This window comes from Rhinopithecus roxellana, chromosome 1, assembly GCF_007565055.1.
Source record: "Rhinopithecus roxellana isolate Shanxi Qingling chromosome 1, ASM756505v1, whole genome shotgun sequence".
In the NCBI taxonomy this organism is placed as follows: Eukaryota; Metazoa; Chordata; class Mammalia; order Primates; family Cercopithecidae; genus Rhinopithecus; species Rhinopithecus roxellana.
The window spans coordinates 204,390,954-204,412,267 of NC_044549.1; the positions used below are offsets into that span (position 1 = coordinate 204,390,954).

The following is a 21,314-nucleotide window of genomic DNA, read 5'->3' on the forward strand; positions in this document are numbered from 1 at the left end:
TGTACAACGGGTGACGGAACAGCCAGAGTCCCAAAGTCACATCATTGTGATGGGAAAGTACCTGAGGAGATTCCATTTAAGCCAAATTTTAAATAATAAAGAGGAGTTCACCAGGTCCACAAAAGGGAGAAGGCCCATTCAGGCTGAGGAAACCTCATGTACCCAGGTGGGCGTGAGAGAGAGGCACGCTGAAACAAGTGAGAGAATTCAACTCCTTCATGGATGGATGAACCTATTTGGAGTAGACAGACCGGCAGCAAAGAAGGCAGGAAAGGTTGGCAGGTGCTGGATTCTGAAGGGACCTTATTTATGAAATTAGAAATTCAGTGTTTGTCCTACAGACCTGTAGTTTTCAAACTATACTCAGTGGAGCTGTGAGTGCTCCTTGGAGTCCACACAGGGGTCATCTGGGGGTGGGCAGTGGGGCAAGGTGGGCAAGGCTCTGGGTCTCCCATTCCTGTTTCAACCTCACCAACTTTGCTTTTACTTACTTTATGGTTGGCATCAGTGAAATGCTTTTTCTTTTAAATAAAGGGTTTCACAGTTGGGGAGAGTTGAAAAATCATAGCTTAGGCAATGACCAAGCCTTGAAGAATTTTCAGCAGGAAAGCGGCATGAGTTTCCAAGGTGGAAAGACTTGGAAACAGTGGCAAATGCTGAGGAGACGTCAGGAAAACAAGTACTGAAAGTGTGCTTTGGGTTTGGCTATTGGAAAGTGACCTTCCTGAAACAGCTGGTAGGGAGGAGGGGTGTTGGAGAGAGTGGAGAACAGAATGCAGAGGATATGGGAATGAATGGGAGGAGAAACTGCGGAGCTAGGGAGTGGAGACTGTGCTCTTAAAGCGTCTTAGATAAAAAGCAACAGAAGGAAATTTGGTAATAGCCAGGGGCTAATTCACAAGTCCCCCTTCTTAGCTAAGCGATTTCCCGACTACAAGGTCACAGGGGCAGACTCTCAGGAGCCATGTTTGTACACAGCTGCCTCCTTGACTATGGTTGATTGACCTTTGGTGGGGATGCAGCATCCAAGCTGGGCCAATACTTTCCCCAAGAAATTCAGATTTGGGGCACAGAGAGAAAGCCCATTCTCTCGAGTTAGTTGGGGAGTGTTGGGAGCTGCTGCCCAGAGACTCAGATGAAGTCAGCTGCAGATGTGCAGATGGGCAGACAGGACAGACGGAAGGAGCTGCTGGCTTTACAGGCCCCCGTTCTAAATCCTTCTCAAGGTTCAAGGAAAGCCAGCCATTTGGGTTCTGGGTGAAACTAGCCCAGCAGGAACCCTTTGTTTTCATTAACTCACATCGTTTCTCTTACAACAAAAATAATCCTTTCTGGTACAGATGGTGTATGATTTTCTTTCCCTTTTTTCCAAAGAGAGAAGAATGGTCAGTAGAGAGTTTGAAGATATAGAGAAAGAGTGGATAATTGATAGAGCCATTCTCCAAAAAGAACAGAAGGGGTGGAGTCCCTAGAGCACAGATCAGGAGTGGCAGAAAGAGATGCCACCTTCCTCTGAGATGGGTGGGTAAGAAGTAAGAAAAGTGCGAACATAGATGAGTATGTGGGCTGGGGGTAGAAGAGTGTTCCTGATGACTCTTATTTTCTTTTTGAAGACTCAATGCTGTCTACAAATCATGAGTGGGGTGGGGCACATTTGCTGGGAGACTTGATGAGAGCGGCAAGGTTTGAGAACAGCCGTTGTGCCAGCGGGCCAGGGATCTGGTCACAGATAAATAATACAAAGGCAGTTGAGGCCAGGTGTGGTGGCTCACGCCTGTAATCCCAGCGCTTTGGGAGGCCAAGGCGGGTGGATCACCTGAGGTCAGGCATTCGAGACCAGCCTGGCCAACATGGTGAAACCCCATCTCTACTTAAAATACAAAAATTAGCTGGGTGTGGTGGTGGGCGCCTGTAATCCTAGTTACTCAGAAGGCTGAGACACAAGAATCACTTGAACCCAGGAGGCGGAGGTTACAGTGAGCCAAGATTGCGCCACTGGACTCCAGCCTGGGCCACAAGAGCAAAACTCCATCTCAAAAAAACAAAAAACAAAAAACAAAAAAGACAGTTGAGAATCCTAAGCATGTGCTGGTGAATGCAGTGATAGAGTCTCCCTAAAAGTCTTCACTCATTTGCCTACCTATTCCCCCTTAAAATACAAATCAGGCCACGGACAGCAGCTCATACCTGTAATCCCAGTACTTTGGGAGGCTGAGGCAGGGACGATCCCTTGAGCTCCGGAGTTCCAGACCAGCCCTGGCAATATAGTGAGATCCAACTCTATAAAACGTACAAATATTAGCCAGGTGTGTGGCATACACCTGTAGCTCCAACTACTTGGGAGGCTGAGGATGGAGGATCACTTGAGCCTGGGAGGTCGAGGCTGCAGTGAGTTATGATCATACCACTGCACTCCAGCACAAATTAGATGATATCATTCCTCTGTTTAGATTTTTAAAATGGCTTCCTACTGCTTTAAAATAGAAATTATTTCTAATCTTGCTCAGTAACTAGGAGAGGGGAAAGCAGAAGGAAAATGTATGGATCGATCCTGAGCTGTGGGTATGAAACTGCCCTGAGGTGGAGGGTGAGACAGGGTGGATACCAACAGCCTGGAAGAAAAAAGGAATACTGGGGTGGGGATGGGAGTGGGAATGTGAGTATGAAGTGAATATACGGGAATGAGACAACTAGAGACATCTGTGCTGAGCTTGTGCATGGGATGTTCAGGGTGAGACAATGGTACAAGATGGGAACATTTAAGGACTTTCTGAAGTGACATATTTTGAGATAAACTTTCTCCCCTTTCTATGAATAGCACTAGCTATTACCCAGTCACCCAGATCTGCAACCTGGAGTCATCAGAGGAGCTGTCTTTATTTTTTCCTCCTCCTCACATTTGGTTGGCCATCAGATTCCTTCAATGTTATTCATTTATTTTTATTTAGCTTTTTGAGGCGGAGTCTCGCTCTGTCACCCAGGCTGGAGTGCAGTGGCCGCCGTCTCGGCTCACTGCAAGCTCCACCTCCCGGGTTCACATCATTCTCCTGCCTCAGCCTCCCGAGTAGCTGGGACTACAGGTGCCCACCACCACGCCTGGCTAATTTTTTGTATTTTTAGTAGAGATGGGGTTTCACTGTGTTAGCCAGGATGGTCTCGATCTCCTGAGCTTGTGATCTGCCCGCCTCGACCTCCCAAAGTGCTGGGATTACAGGTGTGAGCCACCGTGCCCAGCCCTCAATTTTATTTCTTAAACATCTCTTGTTTGCAATTGCATCAGTTGAAAATGTCCCACTCTCCATTAAAAGGCAAATAAGATTATGTCACTCCCATGCTTAAATTCTTCTAATGACTTTCCTTCGCTTTAATATACACAATCCTTAGCGTGGCATATAAGGTTCTTTGTAATGTCTGTATTGATGGTGTACGATCCTTCCTGATACAGATAGTGTATGTATCAGAAATTCATTTCTTCTTTTCTAAAGCCATATTCTCGATTTACAATGCTTGAAGACCATGTGTTTCTTTTGCTTCTGTGCTTCAGTCAAAATAGTTCCTTGTGACTAAGTCCTTTGATCCTTTGAAAGACATTACTCACCTTTTCTTAGATCTTACTTTTTCAAGACTCTTCATATCTACAGAGATATGAGAACCCTAATTTCCTTCCTTAGTAGAAATGACTATCAGATTATAGTAGGCCCCTGTAAATACTCCAAGACTCCTGGCACAGAACTTACCATAGTCTGAGAGTTGTAGGGGGAAAAGATTATTTATTTCACCTGTAAGTCTCACAGCCTATTTATTTATTTATTTATTTAGAGACAGAGTCTTGCTCTTGTTGCCCAGGCTGGAGTGAAATGGTACAATCTCGGCTCACTGCAACCCCCACTTCCTGGGTTCAAGCGATTCTCCTGCCTCAGTCTCCCAGGTACCTAGGATAATAGGCATGCGCCACCACGCCTGGCAAATTTTATACATATATATATATATATATTTTTTTTTTTTTTTTTGAGACGGAGTCTCGCTCTGTCGCCCAGGCTGGAGTGCAATGGCATGGTCTCAGCTCACTGCAACGTCTGCCTCCCTGGTTCAAGCAATTCTCCTGCCTCAGCCTCCCAAGTAGCTGGGATTACAGGCAGGCGCCACCATGCCTGGCTAATTTTTGTATTTTTAGTAGAGATGGGGTTTCACCATATTGGCCAGACTGGTTTTGAACTCCTGACCACAAGTGATCTGCCTGCCTTGGCCTCCCAAAATGCTAGGATTACAGGTGTGAGCCACCGTGCCCAGCCTCTCAGAGCCTATTATAAGGTCTGGCCAGAATAAATGCTCAATGAATATTATTGAATGAAAGAAAAATGAGTGAATGTTGATGTTACCTTAGTTGATGGTAGAAGTTGGGGTACAGGACTGTGAGTCAGGGGCTGAAGTCCTGGATGAATGTGAGTATTAAATAGCTGTCTTTTGTGGGGCTGAGCCATCAGCATCTTCTTACAGGGAAATTGCCTTGACTACTAGTCAGCCGTCCTGCAGCCCCCATCCCTGTAGAAATGATTAGGTTGAATGTTTCCATCCCTCTATTGGCTTGCCAGGGACCTACTACCTGTGTGGCCCGATATGAAAAGATGAGCTGGGCTAATGCAATTGTCTCCTGGGATCTGGGAGTTGGGAAACAGATTGAAGCAATTAACACCAGGAGCCTAAGTTGGAAGGCTGTATAAAGAACTGTCAGCTGGGCACTGTGGCTCACGCCTGTAACCCCAGCACTTTGGGAGGCCGAGGTGGGCAGATCACTTGAGGTCAGGAGTTCGAGACCAGCCTGGCCAACATGGTGAAACCCTGTCTCTACTAAAAATACAAAAATTAATCGGGCATGGTGGCATGTGCCTATAATCCCAGCTACTCAGGAGGCTGAGACAGGAGAATCTCTTGAACCCAGGAGGCAGAGGTTGCAGTGAGCCGAGATTGTGCCATTGAACTCCAGCCTGGGCAACAAGAGCGAAACTGCATCTCAGAAAAAGGAAAAAAAAAAAAAGAACTGTCAAGAAATATCTAGCAGAAGTTGCAGAGTGGCCCTGAAACTTATTTTTATAACCTGTGCAATGTTTTGTAACATTTTGAAAGGGTTGTCAATATTTGAAAACAGGGAGATTTCACATGAAAATCTGGCTGTTTGGCTTCTCTCATTAAATCTGAGGTCTGGTATGGCAGGAACTGACTGGAGCTGAGGATACAGGGCACATGCTTTCTGTTTGTCATAGCCTCCACCACCCCATGCTGCTCACATCTGGAAAGTTTCATTGTTTTATATTACCTGCTGGGCATCTCTAGAGGAATCAGTAGTAATGATAGATTCTATGCAAACCAGGTTCACAGGGGAACAGAACCTAGAAGAAAGCGGAAAGGAAAGTTGATGGGGTTGGGCAAGTACGAAAGAAAGAGGATGCAGATGACAAGAGACAAAACCAGTTCTAAGAGTTGCCTGAGTTTCTGCCCTCGTGAGTTCCAGCAGTGCCCACAGTCACCCTCATTGCAATTTCCTTCTCTTGAGATAATTTGCAACCCAATTAGCCAGACTAAGTCAGGGAGCTACTAGAAATTGTTGGATAACAGCAACAAGGAAAGTAAGACAGTGTAAGGCTCTTGCTGACTATGTATCCTGACCAAGGAGTACCAGGGAGGAGAGATTGAACAACCTCTGCTCAAGAGGCTGTATGGTCAACAGTGTTCTCAGAGGAAATTAGGAGCTTTCAGGAAGAACTATGGCTGTCCGGGGTTCCGGAGGGTTTGTAGAGAGGGACTGAGAAGTCTGGGGAGAAGAAATTTGGAAGACTTTTAAGGTTTGATACTTTATATTCTTTTAGAGTGCAGACTGGGCCTAGTAAGGAACTTTTACTGTGTGTTGAATAGAGAGGTTTGTATTTCAGCCAAGAAAGCTTCCCGAGGGGGTGGCATAAGAGCAGTGTTTTACAGAGAAGATGAAAGGGAGATTGCTATACGGGCAGACAGAGTTACAACTGCAAAGGTAGAATTCTTAAGGGGAGGGAGGGCAGTTAGCAGTTAGGATCTGGCATCATGCAGCCTGTGTTTGGCCTGAGTCACCTGGCAATTTATTTTCATATCTTGGGACCTTGGTTTCCATTATTATACTAAAAATACAAAAATTAGCCAGATGTGGTGGCACATGCCTATAATCCCAGGTACTCAGGAGGCTGAGACAGGAGAATCACTTGAACCTGGGAGGAGGAGGTTGCAGTGGGCCGAGACTGTGCCACTGCACTCCAGCCTGGGCAGTAGAGCAAAACTTTGTCTCACAAACAAAACAAAACAAACATGAGGATAATAATATTGTATTTCTTTTATTCTAAGACCCACTGCTCCCACCCCATCCCACTCTAATGTTTATTTAGGACCTATCTTACAACTGACACCCCAAAATGCTTGCTTTATCACAGGCCAAGGAAGAAAAATTGTGACAGTGTTCCCACTAACTGGGTATATGCAAACTTAGCCATCCACAGAAAGATGTTCACTTGATAATTAGCTTAGTTATTTGCCTTTGTGGTGCCATGCAGTTGAATTTTAATTTGAACCCCAAAGTGTCACTTTAGGTATCTTCTAAAAGGCTACACTGTGGTGGAGTATTAAAATAATAAGTTATTGTATATGCAGATTAGCTGTCACACATCAGGAATGCAACCAAATGTAGTAGAGATTGCCAATGCTCTTGGTAAATCTGACACTGAAGTTACAATGTTGGGGAAGCTAGGCCTGACCACTAATGTGCTTGAGGACCCTGAATATTTAACAGTCAATAGTCTGTTTTTAGCTAACAAGAAAAGCTGTATAGATTCCAGGGATATACAATTAAAAAAAGAAATCAAGTGTATAAGCAAAGAATAAATGTATATAATGCTTCTATATTCTTTGAAATGCCTCAAAATTATACTGTTAATTTTTCTTTATCCTTCCTTCCTTTCTTTTTCTTTCTTTCTTTTCTTTTTTTTTTTGATACAGTGTTTTGCTCTGTCTACCCAGGCTGGAGTGCAGTGGCACAATCACGGCTCACTGTGGTCTTGACTTCCTAGGCTTCAGTGACCCTCCCACCTCAGCCTCCTGAGCAACTGGGACTATAACTGGAACTATAGGCATGTGCCTGGCTAATGTTTTGTATTTTTTTGTAGAGTTGTAGAGACAGGATTTCACCATGTTGCCCAGGCTGGTCTGGAACTGCTGGAGCAAGGGATCTGCTCACCTTGGCCTCTCAAAGTGCTGGGATTACAGGTGTGAGCCACCATGCCCTGTCTATACTGTTAATTTCTAAAGATGCTAAAGAGATCAAGATATCTCTTGATGGGTTATGAAAAACAGTATGTCATCATGCCATACTTAGCCAGATGGTCAGAAAGTTATATTAAGACTTTAGAAGGCTAGGTGTGTGGCTCACACCTGTAATCCCAGCATTTTGGGAGGCTGAGACAGGAGGATCACTTGAGGCCACGAGTTTGAGACCAGCCTGGGGAACGGAATGAAATTATTTCTGAGACAAACAAAAACATTAGACAGTGAAAGTGAGAGAGCTTAGACTTAAGCCATTTGATTATAGTACTGAAGAGGCAAATGGTACAATTACAATAGCCAACATTTACTGAATGATTGATATGTGGCCCTGTGTTAACCGTACAACTTTATCACATCTGTGGTGTTATGTTCATTTTAAAGTGAGAAAGCTGGGACCTAAATCCAGGAGGTTTGCCTCCATATTCTCACTCAGAGCCACTATGCTGTTAGAACACCCTACGTATGCATTTTTATAGATACGCCCATGCTTTTTAGGTTGCCTTAAAAATTATTCATTACATATAAGACATCCTTGTACTTTTTACAACCAATGGCATCTTAAAATCAAGGAGTATGGTAAACACCTGAGGTGAGGATCAGATGATAAGTATCTTAAAGTGCTTCTAGAAAAAGTGGATTAGAGGGGCAGGTGTTACAAGGTGAGTACGCTGAGCCTGGTCTTCAGAACCCCACTATTGCAGAACAGGTGAAACCACCGGGAGCAGTGTCATTAAGCCGCAGTGCTTCCTGCAGTTTTGAGAGGAGCTCCTCCACACGAAGCACCCTACCTCCCATACCCGCCTAAATCTTTCTATCTATGTCCAACCCAAACGGCAGCTCCTTCAGGAAGTGGTCTGTGGCTGTATGAGAAGATGCACATGGGAGCAATTTTTAAATTATGAAGGGATGGAACCAATACGTGCAAGATGGATTTTATCACTAAAGTTATCCTCGCTCCTCTCCTGGCCTCAGTCTCTCTAAACTGAAAGGAAGAGGTGGCTTAGCCTATCTCTTCCTTTTATAATTTCTGCCTCTAACCTCTTCAGATTTCTGCCAATCTGCTTTGAAAACCAAATTTCCTTCCTCAGACCTGCAGGAGGCGGCTCCTCTGGGCTGGCAGCTCAGCAAGGCGGGGCTCGGGGAGCAGGAGAAGAGGCGGGGGCTCGGAGGGAAGCGCGGCCGCAGCCACGTGACTTCCTTCCCAAGGAGCCTCAGCTGCCGGCCTCCCAGCAACCGGTACGTCCCGCCTAGCGACGCCTGCGCATCCCGGTTGGCCCTCGGGGGCGGTTGTGGCAAGGCGGTGCCCACGGTCGCGTTGCTCATTGGCTCGCGCTGCCGTCGATCAGACCCGTTGCCCGGGCGCCCGCAGGCGGTGCTGTCGGATGCCCCGCCCCTTGGCCGCCAGGTTCGTGGCTGGCTGGCCGCTGCTGTCACTCCCCGGCCGTTTCCCTGCGGCCAGCGCTCTACTTGGGGCGGGAGGAAGAGGGGCCGGACTGGGGCCTGACGAGCCGTCGCCGTCTTCGCGTCTGCTATGACCAGCGGGCTAGGCGCCCTCCGCAGCTCCGCGCAACGCTAGTCGCGGCCGTGCGCCCGCCGTAGCCGTCTGCGTCCCCAGCGCGGCCGCTCCCGCGGCCCCCTCGGCTCTGCCGGCGCCGCCTGCGAGGCGAGGCGAGGCGGAGGCAGGATGAAGATGACGGTGGATTTCGAGGAGTGTCTGAAGGACTCGCCCCGCTTCAGGTAACCGGCACGGCCGCCCGGCGTCACCGCGGCGCTGCCCTCCCGGCGCTGGGGGCGTGAAAGCCGGGCCCGCGCACCGGGAGGAGGCCCCGCCGTCCGCGCCTTCCGACGGGGCGAGCGGCCGTTGCCGCCGCTTCCAGCCTGCGAGGGCACTGCAGTCCCCGCCGAGCCTTCCCGAGGGGCGAGGAAGTGGCGGGGACGGGGACGTCGCCTCCTCATTTCTTTCCTCGCCCTCTGCCGGGCCGGAGCGCCCCGAAGGCCGGCGCACCCGCTCCCGCTGGGGGAAGTGGGGTGCAGCCGCGCTCCCGAAGTCTCGTCCCCTTCACGGGCGCTCGCTCTCGTCCCCTTCCTCCTCTGGCTGCTCTTCCTTCCCCCTTCCTTCCGCCCCTTCTTGGTTTCCACCCCCTCCCCACCCCCTCCTTGAGGGAGCTTTCAGGGCATCCTCTTGCAGTTCACTTAGTTCCTCTTTGCGCTTTTCTGCCCCGCTTCCCCGGGGAGGAGGGAGTAGGGGGCGAACTGGGACGCCGGCTTCTGCTTCGCGGTGCCCCCGCCCAGAGCGACTCTCGGGAGGGCGCCGGCGGTGGGTGCGTGGGGGAATCGCGGGGGGGAGCGCTGTGACCAACCGCGGTCCATGGACCCTAGTTGGTGACTACCTGCTTTTCTTTCCACTTAGGCTCGTTGAAGGGGGCACAGCTGTCGAGGGGTACTGGGCTGAGGGCAGAGGACTAGGAGAAAAGTGCATTTCTGTTTTGAGAACGGAAGTAGGAGGGCCGTGAAGATTGCCTGTGTGTTCCTCTTCCCGCAGCCTCTGCCTTGGAGGGCCCGGATCACAGTCGGATGCTCCCAGTGGATCTGTCACAAAGCTGACAGGGGGGCACTACGACTCACATGGGCTGCCCTTCTTTCCATGTGAGTGGCCGTCGTCCTGAGGCCGTCCAGGACACAGGTTCTTTCTGTTTTGAGTATGGTAGGAAACTCTTGAGTTGTTTTGGACAATGGAGTTTTTCTAGGTTGCATTTTACAGGGCTGGCCATAGTCCTTACAAATATAAGGCCTTAACGCTTCCGTTAGATAGTGACATTTCTTGAAAGCTTCCTCTGAACATTGGCGTGTGTGTGCCCTCTGATGTCTGGGCCAAACCTGGATTGTAAATTGCATCTTCTGCCTGGGAACTAACTGTTCTCATCCTTAACACTGTTAGTTGGATTTCTTACTCTCCTTTCAGTGAAAAGCAAGGAAAAGAATTGTAAAACTAAGGAACTGCTACTTAGAGAAAATTTAAGAACGCTTTTTGCCTTTGCCCTTTGATGATTTTGGGGTGTTAATTTTATTGCAGCTTAGGGCTATTGCTTATTTAACAAAACCCACTTCCTTTGATAGCTGTTGTTGCCATTCGTTTTTGAAACTTCGATGTTCTGCATAATTGAAGGACTCAAGAGACACAAATAGATTGCCTGTGACAGGCGTGCAGGTTGATTTCCAGGACAGTGTGGCAAGTGGAGTAATTTTTAAAGGGCACCTTAGAAAGCTTTTTGTGAAATTTTGTTACTATGACTCAGCTATTTATTTTTAAGTGAAATAGTCACAGCATTTTTCTCTTAGAAGATGTAGCTTTGAGCTCCCTTTGTTTCCCATTAATTTTTTTTTTTTAAGTTGAGAGAAGTGATTTGGAAATACTTCTAGCTACTGGGGTTGGTCACAAACCATGTGATGTCTTTGTTTTTGAAATAAAGGAATCATTGAATATAAAATGGGAGGGCAAGATACTGATTAAAGTTGTAGGGAATATTATAGTGAACTTTTATTAAGCTCGATTGTAACATAAATTCTATGTTAATTAAAATATTAGAGGTTTTCAAGAGTTGTTTCCCATATTCCAATTATTGTTAGCTGCAAATTGGGAAGAGATATCAAAATTTCAATAAATTCAACATCTTATATACATTTTGGGGACAAATTAGATTTGCAATAGAGGGAAGACTGCCAAGAAGTAGAAGTTTCATTATTCATAGTCTTAATTTTTTATGGTTTTTCCATAATCCTATTACTATGAGGATTTGTGTAGCATTTGAAAAGAATATTTCAGAAGTCTTCATTCACATGTTGTATGTATAAGAAGAGCTTTACTTTTGAGAGTATTGTGTATGTTGAGTGATAGTGAAACTTGTATCAAAATAAAAAAACTTGTGAGGCCTGGGCTTGTTTTTTGATAGTAAGGCAGCTGCACTTGTCTCTTTTTTTTTTTTTTTTTTTTTTTTTTTTTGAGACAGAGTCTCGCTCTGTCGCCCAGGCTGGAGTGCTGTGGCCAGATCTCAGCTCACTGCAAGCTCCGCCTCCTGGGTTTACGCCATTCTCCTGCCTCAGCCTCCCGAGTAGCTGGGACTACAGGCCCGGCTAGTTTTTTTGTATTTTTTAGTAGAGACGGGGTTTCACCATGTTAGCCAGGATGGTCTCGATCTCCTGACCTCGTGATCCGCCCGTCTCGGCCTCCCAAAGTGCTGGGATTACAGGCTTGAGCCACCGCGCCCGGCCTTGTCTCTTGATCTATTGTGCTGTCTTTAAACTAATACCTATTTTTATTCATAAATGAATCTTATGGCTTTTAAGTCTAGTGTGTGCACATAACTGCCTTGGTGCTGTAGAATTAATGCAAAAGGCGCATCTTGCTGATGAAAATTTCACCACTGTTGGAGCTTTAAACATTCATTTTCCTGTTAAATCAATGAGGAGAATACAAGGGGACTGGTTGAAACAGGGAGAAGGATGTTGCAGTTGCAACATTGTCTTTTGTAATTTGAATAGTCAATGGTTACTTTTACATCCCAGTGAACATTTTTTTTGTTTTGGATTGGAGGGTATATTTCGTTGTATAATTTTGGGTTCCCTTTTTGGTTTTTTAAATACCAGTTTAAAATCAGCTTAAAGGTCAAAATCTTGTTCATCTAAAATCTAAAAACCTTGTTCATCTAAAATCTAAAAACCTTGTTCATCTAAAAATCTACAGGAATGTAAAGTGCCTAAGTATACTTTTTTTTTGAGTGGAAATTTTGCATTTTGGCCAAAATATGTTGAAGTTTGAATTCGTTTGGGCCCTACATTGTATGTAGCTGCATGTAGTAGGTCTTTAAAACTTTACAAAACCTCTGTAAAAATACTGCTTTTCTTTTATTTAAACATACTCTTGGACTGAACACTGTGACTCACATCTGTAATTCCAGCACTTTGGGAGGCCGAGGCCGGCCGATCACTTAAGGTCAGGAGTTTGACACCAGCCTGGCCAACATGGTAAAACCCCATCTCTACTGGAAATACAAAAATTAGCCGGGTGTGGTAGTGTGCACCTGTAATCCCAGCTACTTGGGAAAATGAGGCATGAGAACTGCTTGAACCTGGGAGGCAGAGGCTGCAGTGAGCTGAGGTCGCGCCACTGCACCCCAGCCTGGGCAACAGAGCGAGACTGTCTCAAAACAAACAAAAACCCAAAACGTATTCTGTTTTATTTAGGAAGTGAGTATCTGTTTGAAATAAAACGTAAAATAAATAAATTGAATAAATAAAAATCTTTCTGAATTATGAGAGATTTTTGTCCTGAGCAATGTTCAAGTATAAAAATATATGGCTGGTGCAGTGGTTCATGCCGGTAATCGCAGCAGTTTGGGAGGCTGAGACAAGAGGATCGCTTGAGGCCAGGAGTTTGAGACCAACCTGGGCAACAAAGTGAGACCCCGTCTCTACAAAAATAAAACAATTAGTTGGACATGGTGGTGTGCACCTGTGATTCCAGCTACATGGGAAGCTGAGGCAGAAGAATTTGATGAGGCAGGAGGTCAAGGCTGCGGTGAGCTATGTTCACACCTCTGCACTCCAGCCTGGGTGACAGAGCTAGACTGTCTCTCTCTCTCTCAAAAAAAAAAAAGAAAAAAAGAAAAGAAAAAAAAATTGGCCTTAGCCTTAGTATGATTTAGTTTTTATCTGATAATTTATTTTTATCATTTAACAATGTCTATCATACACCATCCTGAAGGTTTTTCATTTCTAGATTCTATTTCAGATATGATTCTTGTTCAGTAACTTAGAATAACTTTTTTTTTAAAAAAGGTGTTTGTGGGTGAATTTTGTTTGACAGATTGAGTCTTACTTTGTTATCCATGCTGGTCTCCAACTCCTGGACTCAGGTTCCCCTGCCTCAGCCTCCTGAGTAGCTGGATTACAGATATGAGTCACCATGCCCAGCCAGGTGAAAGGTTTTAATGGGTGAAAGACATTGGAATAAAATGTGACTACTAAATACACCTCAGTTATGTGTTGCTATGAAGTCTGGATTGGTGCCAATCCTGTCTCCTTCCTTTGCCTTCCATCTTTAGAGTAAACTTTTAGCAACTGGCAGTTAATACAGTGGGCAAGGGCTAAGGGGAAATGTGTGTGTGTGTGTTTTTTTTAATCTCAGAAGCAGTAGAATGGAATTATAAAGTAATGTTATTATGAACCAAAATACAGAAATCCTGACTGGGTGTGGTGGCTCACACCTGTAATCCCAGCACTTTGGGAGGCCGAGGTGGGTGGATCACTTGAGGTCAGGAGTTCGAAACCAGCCTGGCCAACGTGGTGAAAAACCATCTCTACTAAAAATACAAAAAAATTAGCGAGGTGTAGTGGCGGGCACCTGTAATCCCAGCTACACGGGAGGCTGAGGCAGGAGAATCGCTTGAACCTGGGAGGCGGAGGTTGCATTGAGCCGAGATGGCGTCTCTGTACTCCAGTCTGGGGGACAGAGTGAGTCTCCGTCTCAAAAAAAAAAAAAAAAAAAAAAAAGTCTTGTCGGTGGGGTGCAATGGCTTACGTTTGTAATCCTAGCACTTTGGGAGGCCAAGGTGGAAGGCTTACTTGAGCCCAGGAGTTCGAGACCAGCCTGGGCAACATAGACACCCTGTCTCTAATGTTAATTAAAAAAACAAAACAAAACAAAACAAAAAAAAAACAAACAGCTTGTAAAGTAGGACTTATCCTCATTTTAAAAATGTGTGTGCGTGTGTTTTGTTTTGTTGTTTTTGAGACGGAGTCTCGCTCTGTTGCCCAGGCTGGAGTGCAGTGGTGTGATCTGTGCTCACTGCAACCTCTACCTCCTGGGTTCAGGCGATTCTCCTGCCTCAGCCTCCCAAGTAGCTGGGATTACAGGTGCCCGCCACCACACGTGGCTAATTTTTTTTACTAGAGATGGGGTTTCACCATGTTGGCCAGGCTGGTCTTGAGCTCCTGACCTTGTGATCCGCCGGCCTTGGCCTCCCATAGTGCTGGGATTACAGGCGTGAACCACCTTGACCAGCCTAAAAAATGTTTTAAAAAATCCGCAACTGGACATTTTGATAGATGTGTTGACTTTTTAAAAATAGTTACTTCTTTTGCTAGTAATTGACTTTCTTAATGGTGGACTTCCACATGGTGGACCAGGAAGGGAATTCACTCGTTTACTCTATATGTTAAGCCAAAGGCTTCAATTTCATTTGTTAGGCTGGGTGCGGTAGCTGATGCCTATAATCCCAACAGTTTGGGAGGCTGAGGAGGGATGAAAACTCAAGGCCAGGAGTTTGAAATCAACCTAGGCAACAGAGTGAGACCCTGTCTTTACAAAAATTAAAACAACAACAAAAAGTAGCCAAATGTGGTGAATGTGGTGGCCCACGCCTGTAGTCCCAGCTACCCAGGAGGTTGAGGCAGTACGATTGTGATGCCCTAGAGTTTGAGGTTACAGTGAGCTATGATCATGCCACTGTACTCCACCCTGGAAAACAGAGCAGGACCCTGTCTCTTTAAAAAAAATTATTTAAGAAATTGTGTCAGTTAAATTTGCGTTGTTTATGGTATCTTTTATCATATAGAAATTTAAAAGCTGGCTTTTGTTTATTGCCTAGAAAAGTCTTCCCTACCCCATTATAGTTTTCTGTCATTTTATAGTGATTTTAAGTTTCATGTAATACAACTGGATCTTAGTTTTGATTGTAGAAGGTAATCTGTTTTCTTCCTAGTGAAAGCCACTTGTTCTAACACCTTTGAAAAAATTCATTCTTCATTGATTTAAAATGAATCGCACACCCCTTTTGTGATGTGTGGGAGAACAGATTTCCCCTTGTTACATGTTTTACAAATTTAGTCTTTGCAGTACTTTTTTCTTCAATTTCAGAAGAAGGTATGTCTTTCTATGTATTTTGGCCTTATTTATTTAAAACTTACGTAAAATTTCAGGGATGATTCAACTATGGTATTTAGGAAGAGACATACTTTAGATTTAAAGACATAAATAGGTTGAAAGTAAAAGACAAACCATGCAAACAGTACCCAGAAGAGAGGTGGAGTGGCTGTGCTAATAGCAGAGAAAATAGACTTGAAGACAAAAATTACTACAGACAAGTATAGTAAGAGGGCTGGGCGTGGTGGCTCACTTCTGTAATCCCAGCACTTTGGGAGGCTGAGGTGGGCAGATAGCTTGAGCTCAGAAGTTCGAGACCAGCCTGGGCAACATGATGAAACCCTGTCTCTGCCCAAAATACAAAAAAACATTAGGTGTGTGTGGTGGCACATGTCTGTGGTCCCAGCTACTCAGGAGGCTGAGGTGGGAGGATCACTTGAGCCTGGGAGAGGTGGAGGTTGCAGTGAACTGAGATTGTGCCACTGTACTCCAGCCAGGGTGACAGTGAGACTGTGTCTCAAAAAAAAAAAAAAAGAGTGTGTGTGTGTGTGTGTGTGTGTCTCTGTGTGTATATAAATAAAAGGGTCAATCCATAACAAAGACATAAGACTATAAATATATATTCACTTAGTTGAGCTCCAAAATACACGAAACAAAAACTGACAGCATTGCAGGCAGAAATAGACAATTCAGCAATCATAGTTTGAGATATAAATACTTCCAATAATGAGTGGAACAACTAGGCAGATGATTAATAAGGAAATAGAAAATGTGAACAGCACTATACACCAAGAAGACTTAATAGTTATCTATAGGACACTTCATACAGCAGCAGCAGAACTCGCATTCTTCTTGAGTTTACATGAAGTTTCCTTCAGCATAGACTGTGATGTTAGGCCATTAAACAAGCCTCAATAAATTTTAAAGTATTGAAATCATACAAAATATTTTCTGACCACAAGGGGATAAAATTTGAAATCAATAGCAAGGAAATCTGAAAAATTCACAAATATGTAGAAATTAGCAATACACTTCTAAGTAAACAGTGGATCAAAGAAGTCACAAGCAAAATGAAGAAATGCTTTCAGATGAATGAAAACAAAAATAGAACGTGCCAAACTTATGGGGTACAGCTCAAGCACTGCTTACAGAGAAATTTATACCTGCAAATGCCAGTATTAAAAAAATAAAAAGAAAAAAAGAGGCTGGGCGCGATGGCTCATGCCTGTAATCCCAGCACTTTAGGAGGCCGAGGCAGGTGGATCACGAGGTCAGGAGATCGAGACCAGCCTGACCAACATGGTGAGACCCCATCTCTACTAAAAATACAAAAATTATCGGCATGGTGGTGCACACCTGTAATCCCAGCTACTCGGGAGGTTGAGGCAGGAGAATCACTTGAACCCGGGAGGCAGAGGTTGCAGTGAGCAAAGAGTGCGCCACTGCGCTTCAGCCTGGGCAACAGAGTGAGACTCTGTCCAAAAAAAAAAAAGAGAGATCTCAAAATAGTAACCTAATCTTTACCCCAACAAACTAGAAAAAGAAGAGAAAGCAAATCTCAAAGCAGCAAAAGGGAAGAAACTAAAAAAGGTAGAGCAGAAATAAGAGAAAACAGAGAAGAGAAAAATCGAGAAAAATGATTGAAACCAAAAGTTGGTTCTTTGAAAAGCCTAACAAAACTGACAAATCCTTAGAGTGACCAAGAAAAAAAGAGCAGTGATTCAGATTACCACATTCAGGAGTGAAAGAGGGCACATCTCTACTCATTTGAAGAAATAAGAAGGATTATGAGGAAATACTACAGATAATTGTATGACAGTAACTTAGAAGAAATGAATATATTTCAAGAAAGACACAAACTACTGCAACCGACTCAAGAAATAGAAGATCTGAACAGAACTATAAAAAATAGAGATTGAATTGATATTCAGAAAGTTTCCCAAAAAGAAAAGTTGAAGCCAAGATGACTTCACTGGTGAATTCTACCAAGTATTAAAGATGAATCAATGACATTCCTTCACACTCCTTTAAGAAATAGAAGAGGAGACATCACTTTCCAAGGCATCCACATTCCTCATCATCAGTTCATTGTTACCCTGCTACCAAAGCCAGGTGATATATCACCAAAAACCCTGCAGACCAGCTGGGCACAGTGGCTTATGCCTATATTCCTAGCACTTCGGGAGGCCGAGGCAGGAGGATTGCCTGAGCCCAGGGGTTCAGTCTGGGCAACATAGTAGGGAGACCTTGTCTCTACCAAAATAATAATAATAATAATAATAATAATAATAATAATAATAAAATTAACTGAGTGTGATAGCATGTGCCTGTGGTCCCAGCTACTTGAGAGGCTGAGATGGGAGGTTTGCTTGAGCCCAGAATGTCAAGGCTACAGTGAGCTGTATTTGCGCCACCGCACTCCAGCCTGGGTGACAGAGCAAGATCCTGTCTCAAAAAAGAAAAAAGCAAAACCAGGCCAAGCGTGGTGGCTCATGCCTGTAATCCCAGTACTTTGGGAGGCCATGGTGGGAGGATTGCTTGCATCCAGGAGTTCGAGACCAGTCTGGGCAACATAGTGAGACCTTGTTTCTATAAAAAAAATTAAAAATTAATTGTGTGTGATGGTGCATGCCTATAGTCCCGGCTCCTCAGGAGGCTGAGGCGGGAGGACCACTTGAGCCTGGGTAGTTGAGGCTGTGGTGAGCTGTGATCGTGCCACTGCACTCAGCCTGTGTGACAGAGTGAGACCTCATCTCAAAACAAAAATGAAACAAATCCACCAAAAACAAAAGAAACAAACCCTATTGACCGGTATTCCTTATGAATGCAGATATAAAAATCTTTGACAAAAGTACTAGCAAACTGAATATAGCACCATATAAAAAGGATTGTATACCATGACCAAGTCATATTTATCCCAGGAATGCAAAGTTGATTTAATATACAAAAGTCAATTAATGCAATATACTATAATAATAGAGTAAAGGATTAAAACAACACAGTCATCTCAATAGATGCAGAAAATGCATTTGACAAAATCCAACACTCTCGTGATAAAACTATTCAAAAAACGAAGAATAGAAAATTTCCTAACTTGATCCTAATTTGATAACGGCCATCTTTAAAACACCCTCAGCTAACATCATATTTAGTGGTGAAAGACTAAAAAGCTTTCACCTAACATAAGGAGCAAGAAGCCTGTCACCACTTCTGTTCAACACTGTAGGAGAGGATAGAGTCAGAGCAGTTAGGCTGGAAAGACAAATTAAAGGCATCCATATAGGAAAAGAAATAGTAAAACTATATTTTTAGATAATATGTCTTGTACAATCAGCCTTTGTATCTATGGGTTCCACTTTTGTGAGTCAGTCAATCATGGATTGAAAATATTTTGGGAAAAAAACAGTAAGAAATAACTATAACGATTAAAGTACAAATAAAAAAAGGTATAACAATTATTTACATATAACATTTACATTGCGTTAGGTATTAGAAATAATCTAGAGGTGATTTAAAGTATGTAAGACCATATATGAAGGTTATTTGCAAATACAATGCCATTTTATATACAGACTTGAGCATCTGTGGATTTTGGTGTTAGTGGGTAGTGCAGGGGGTGGGCAGGGGGAGTCCTGGAACCAATGTCCTTTGGATACCAAGGGATAAAGGTATATAGAAAATGCTGAGGAATCTACAAGGATCAGTTATAACTAGTAAGTTCATCTAGGATGTAGTGTATAAGGTCAATGTACAAAAACTGTTTGTATTTCTGTATACTAGCAAAGAAAACCAATCTGTCTACAGTGGCATCAAAAAGAGGAAAGTACTTAGAAGACAGTACACTGAAAACACCAGTGAAAGACCTTAAAGACCTGAGTAAATGGAAATACATCCCATGTTCATGGATCAGAAGGCTGAATATTGTTAAGATGGCAATACTCCCCAAATTGATATTCAAACTAAACACAATCTATTAAAATTCCAACTGGTTTCTTTGAAGAAATTGTCAAGCTGATCCTAAAATTCATGTGGAAATATAAGTAACCCAGAACAGCCAAAACAGTCTTGAAAAAGAACAAAGTTGGAGGATTCAGTTTCCAATTTCAAAAGTTCCTACAAAGTGATTGTAATGAAGACGGTGTGGTACTGGCATAAGGATAGACATATAGATCAGTGAAATAGAATTGAGAGTCTAGAAACAAATCCTTACATTTATGGTGAGCCAGTTTTAACAGAGGTACCCAGACAATTCAATGTGTGAAAGAACAGTCTTTTCAACAAATGGTGCAAAGACAACTGAATATCCACATGTAAAAGTATGAAACTGGAGCCCTATCTTATGCCATAGGCAAAAATTAACTCAAAATGGATCACAGGCCTACATGGAAGACCTAAAACTATAAAGCTCTTAGGAGAAAACATAGAATTAAATCTTTGTGACCTTGAATTAGGCAATGGTTTCTTAGATGTGAAATGTGAAGTACAAGCAACCCAAGAAAAGATTGATAAATTGGATTTCATTAAAATTAAAAACTTTCATGCTTCAAAGGACACAGTAAGAACATTAAAAGTCATGCACAAAATGGGAGAAAATATTTGCAAATGATACTTGTTAAGGGATTTGTATTAGAGAATATAAAGTTCTGCAACTCGAAGGGCAAATAATCCAATTAAAGAATGGGCAAAGGATTTGAGTAAGTATTTCTTCAAAGAACATGCCCAGATGGTCAATAAGCACATGAAAGTATGCTCAATATCATTAACCAGCAATGCATATAAATACAAATGAAACCATGATGAGATACCACTTCATACCCATTAGGATGGCTATACTGGAAAAGACAGATAATAACCAGTGTTGGGAAGAATGTGGAGCTGTTAGAAACCTTACACATTGCCAGTGGGAATGTAAAATGGTGAGCCACTTTGGAACAGTTTGGTGGCTCCTAAGATAAGAAGTTAAACATAGAGGCCAGATGCGGTGGCTCACGCCTGTAATCTCAGCACTTTGGGAGGCCGAGGCGGGTGGATCATGAGGTTAGGAGATTGAGACCATCCTGGCAAACGTAGTGAAACCCCATCTCTACTAAAAATACAAAAAAAAAAAAAAAAAAAAAAAAAAAAATAGGCATGGTGACTCGCACCTGTAGTCCCAGCTAGTTGGGAGTAGGCTGAGCCAGGAGAATGGCGTGAACCCAGGAGGCAGAGCTTGCAGTGAGCCGAGATCGCGCCACTGCACTCCAGCCTGGGTGACAGAGTGAGACTCCGTCTCGGGGGGGAGAAAGAAAAGTTGAACATAGGGTTACCATATGAGTTCTAGCCAGCCATTCCACTTCTAGGTGTATACCCAAGAGAAATGAAGATATATACCCACAAAACTTTGTACAGGAATGTTCATAGGAGCATTATTCACAGCCAAAAAGTGAAACAATCTGTGTCCGTACATGGATAAATAAAATATGGAGTATACAAAAGAAATGAAGGTATTCAGCTGTCAAATGGAATGAAGTACTGTTACATGCCATGATATGGATGAACCTTGGAAACATTTTACTAAATGAAATAAGCCAAACCCAAAAGCCACATATTATATAATTTTATATGAAATGTCCAAAATAGGCAAATTTGTAGGGTCAAAATAGATTAGTGATTTCTAGGGGTTGGAGGGTGAGAGAAATGCAATTAGTGATTGCTAATGGATATGGGGTTTCTTTTGGGAGTGATGAAGATTTTCTGGAGTTAGATAGTGGTAGTGGTGGTAGAACTACTAAATATACTAAAACCCACTAAAGTGTAATTTTAAATGGTAAATTTATGTTGTGAATTAAATCTCAATATAACTGTTACTGAAAAAGGTTTGAAGAATAGAACATTTATAATCAAATGCATAAGTAGAATAGAAAATACATGTTGAGCCTCCATATTCCTTTCACCCTGACTTAACAGTTATCAATGCATGATGATCTTTAAACCCCACCCCCTTGTTTCCCCATATATATATATACACACACACATATACATGTATTTATTTATTTTATTTTTTTAAATTGAG

The 21,314-nt window shown here is 43.5% G+C and overlaps 1 protein-coding gene across 1 annotated transcript in view; it reads left to right on the forward strand.

Annotated features, from left to right (window-relative positions):
• Window positions 1-8,926: 8,926 nt before the first annotated feature.
• ACAP2 (ArfGAP with coiled-coil, ankyrin repeat and PH domains 2) overlaps window positions 8,927-21,314 on the forward strand; it is a 169,816-nt gene continuing 157,428 nt past the window's right edge. Inside the window, 1 exon segment of the mRNA XM_030937036.1 lies at window positions 8,927-9,078. Coding sequence (XP_030792896.1) covers window positions 9,026-9,078 — 53 coding nt within the window. The 5' untranslated portion in view covers window positions 8,927-9,025.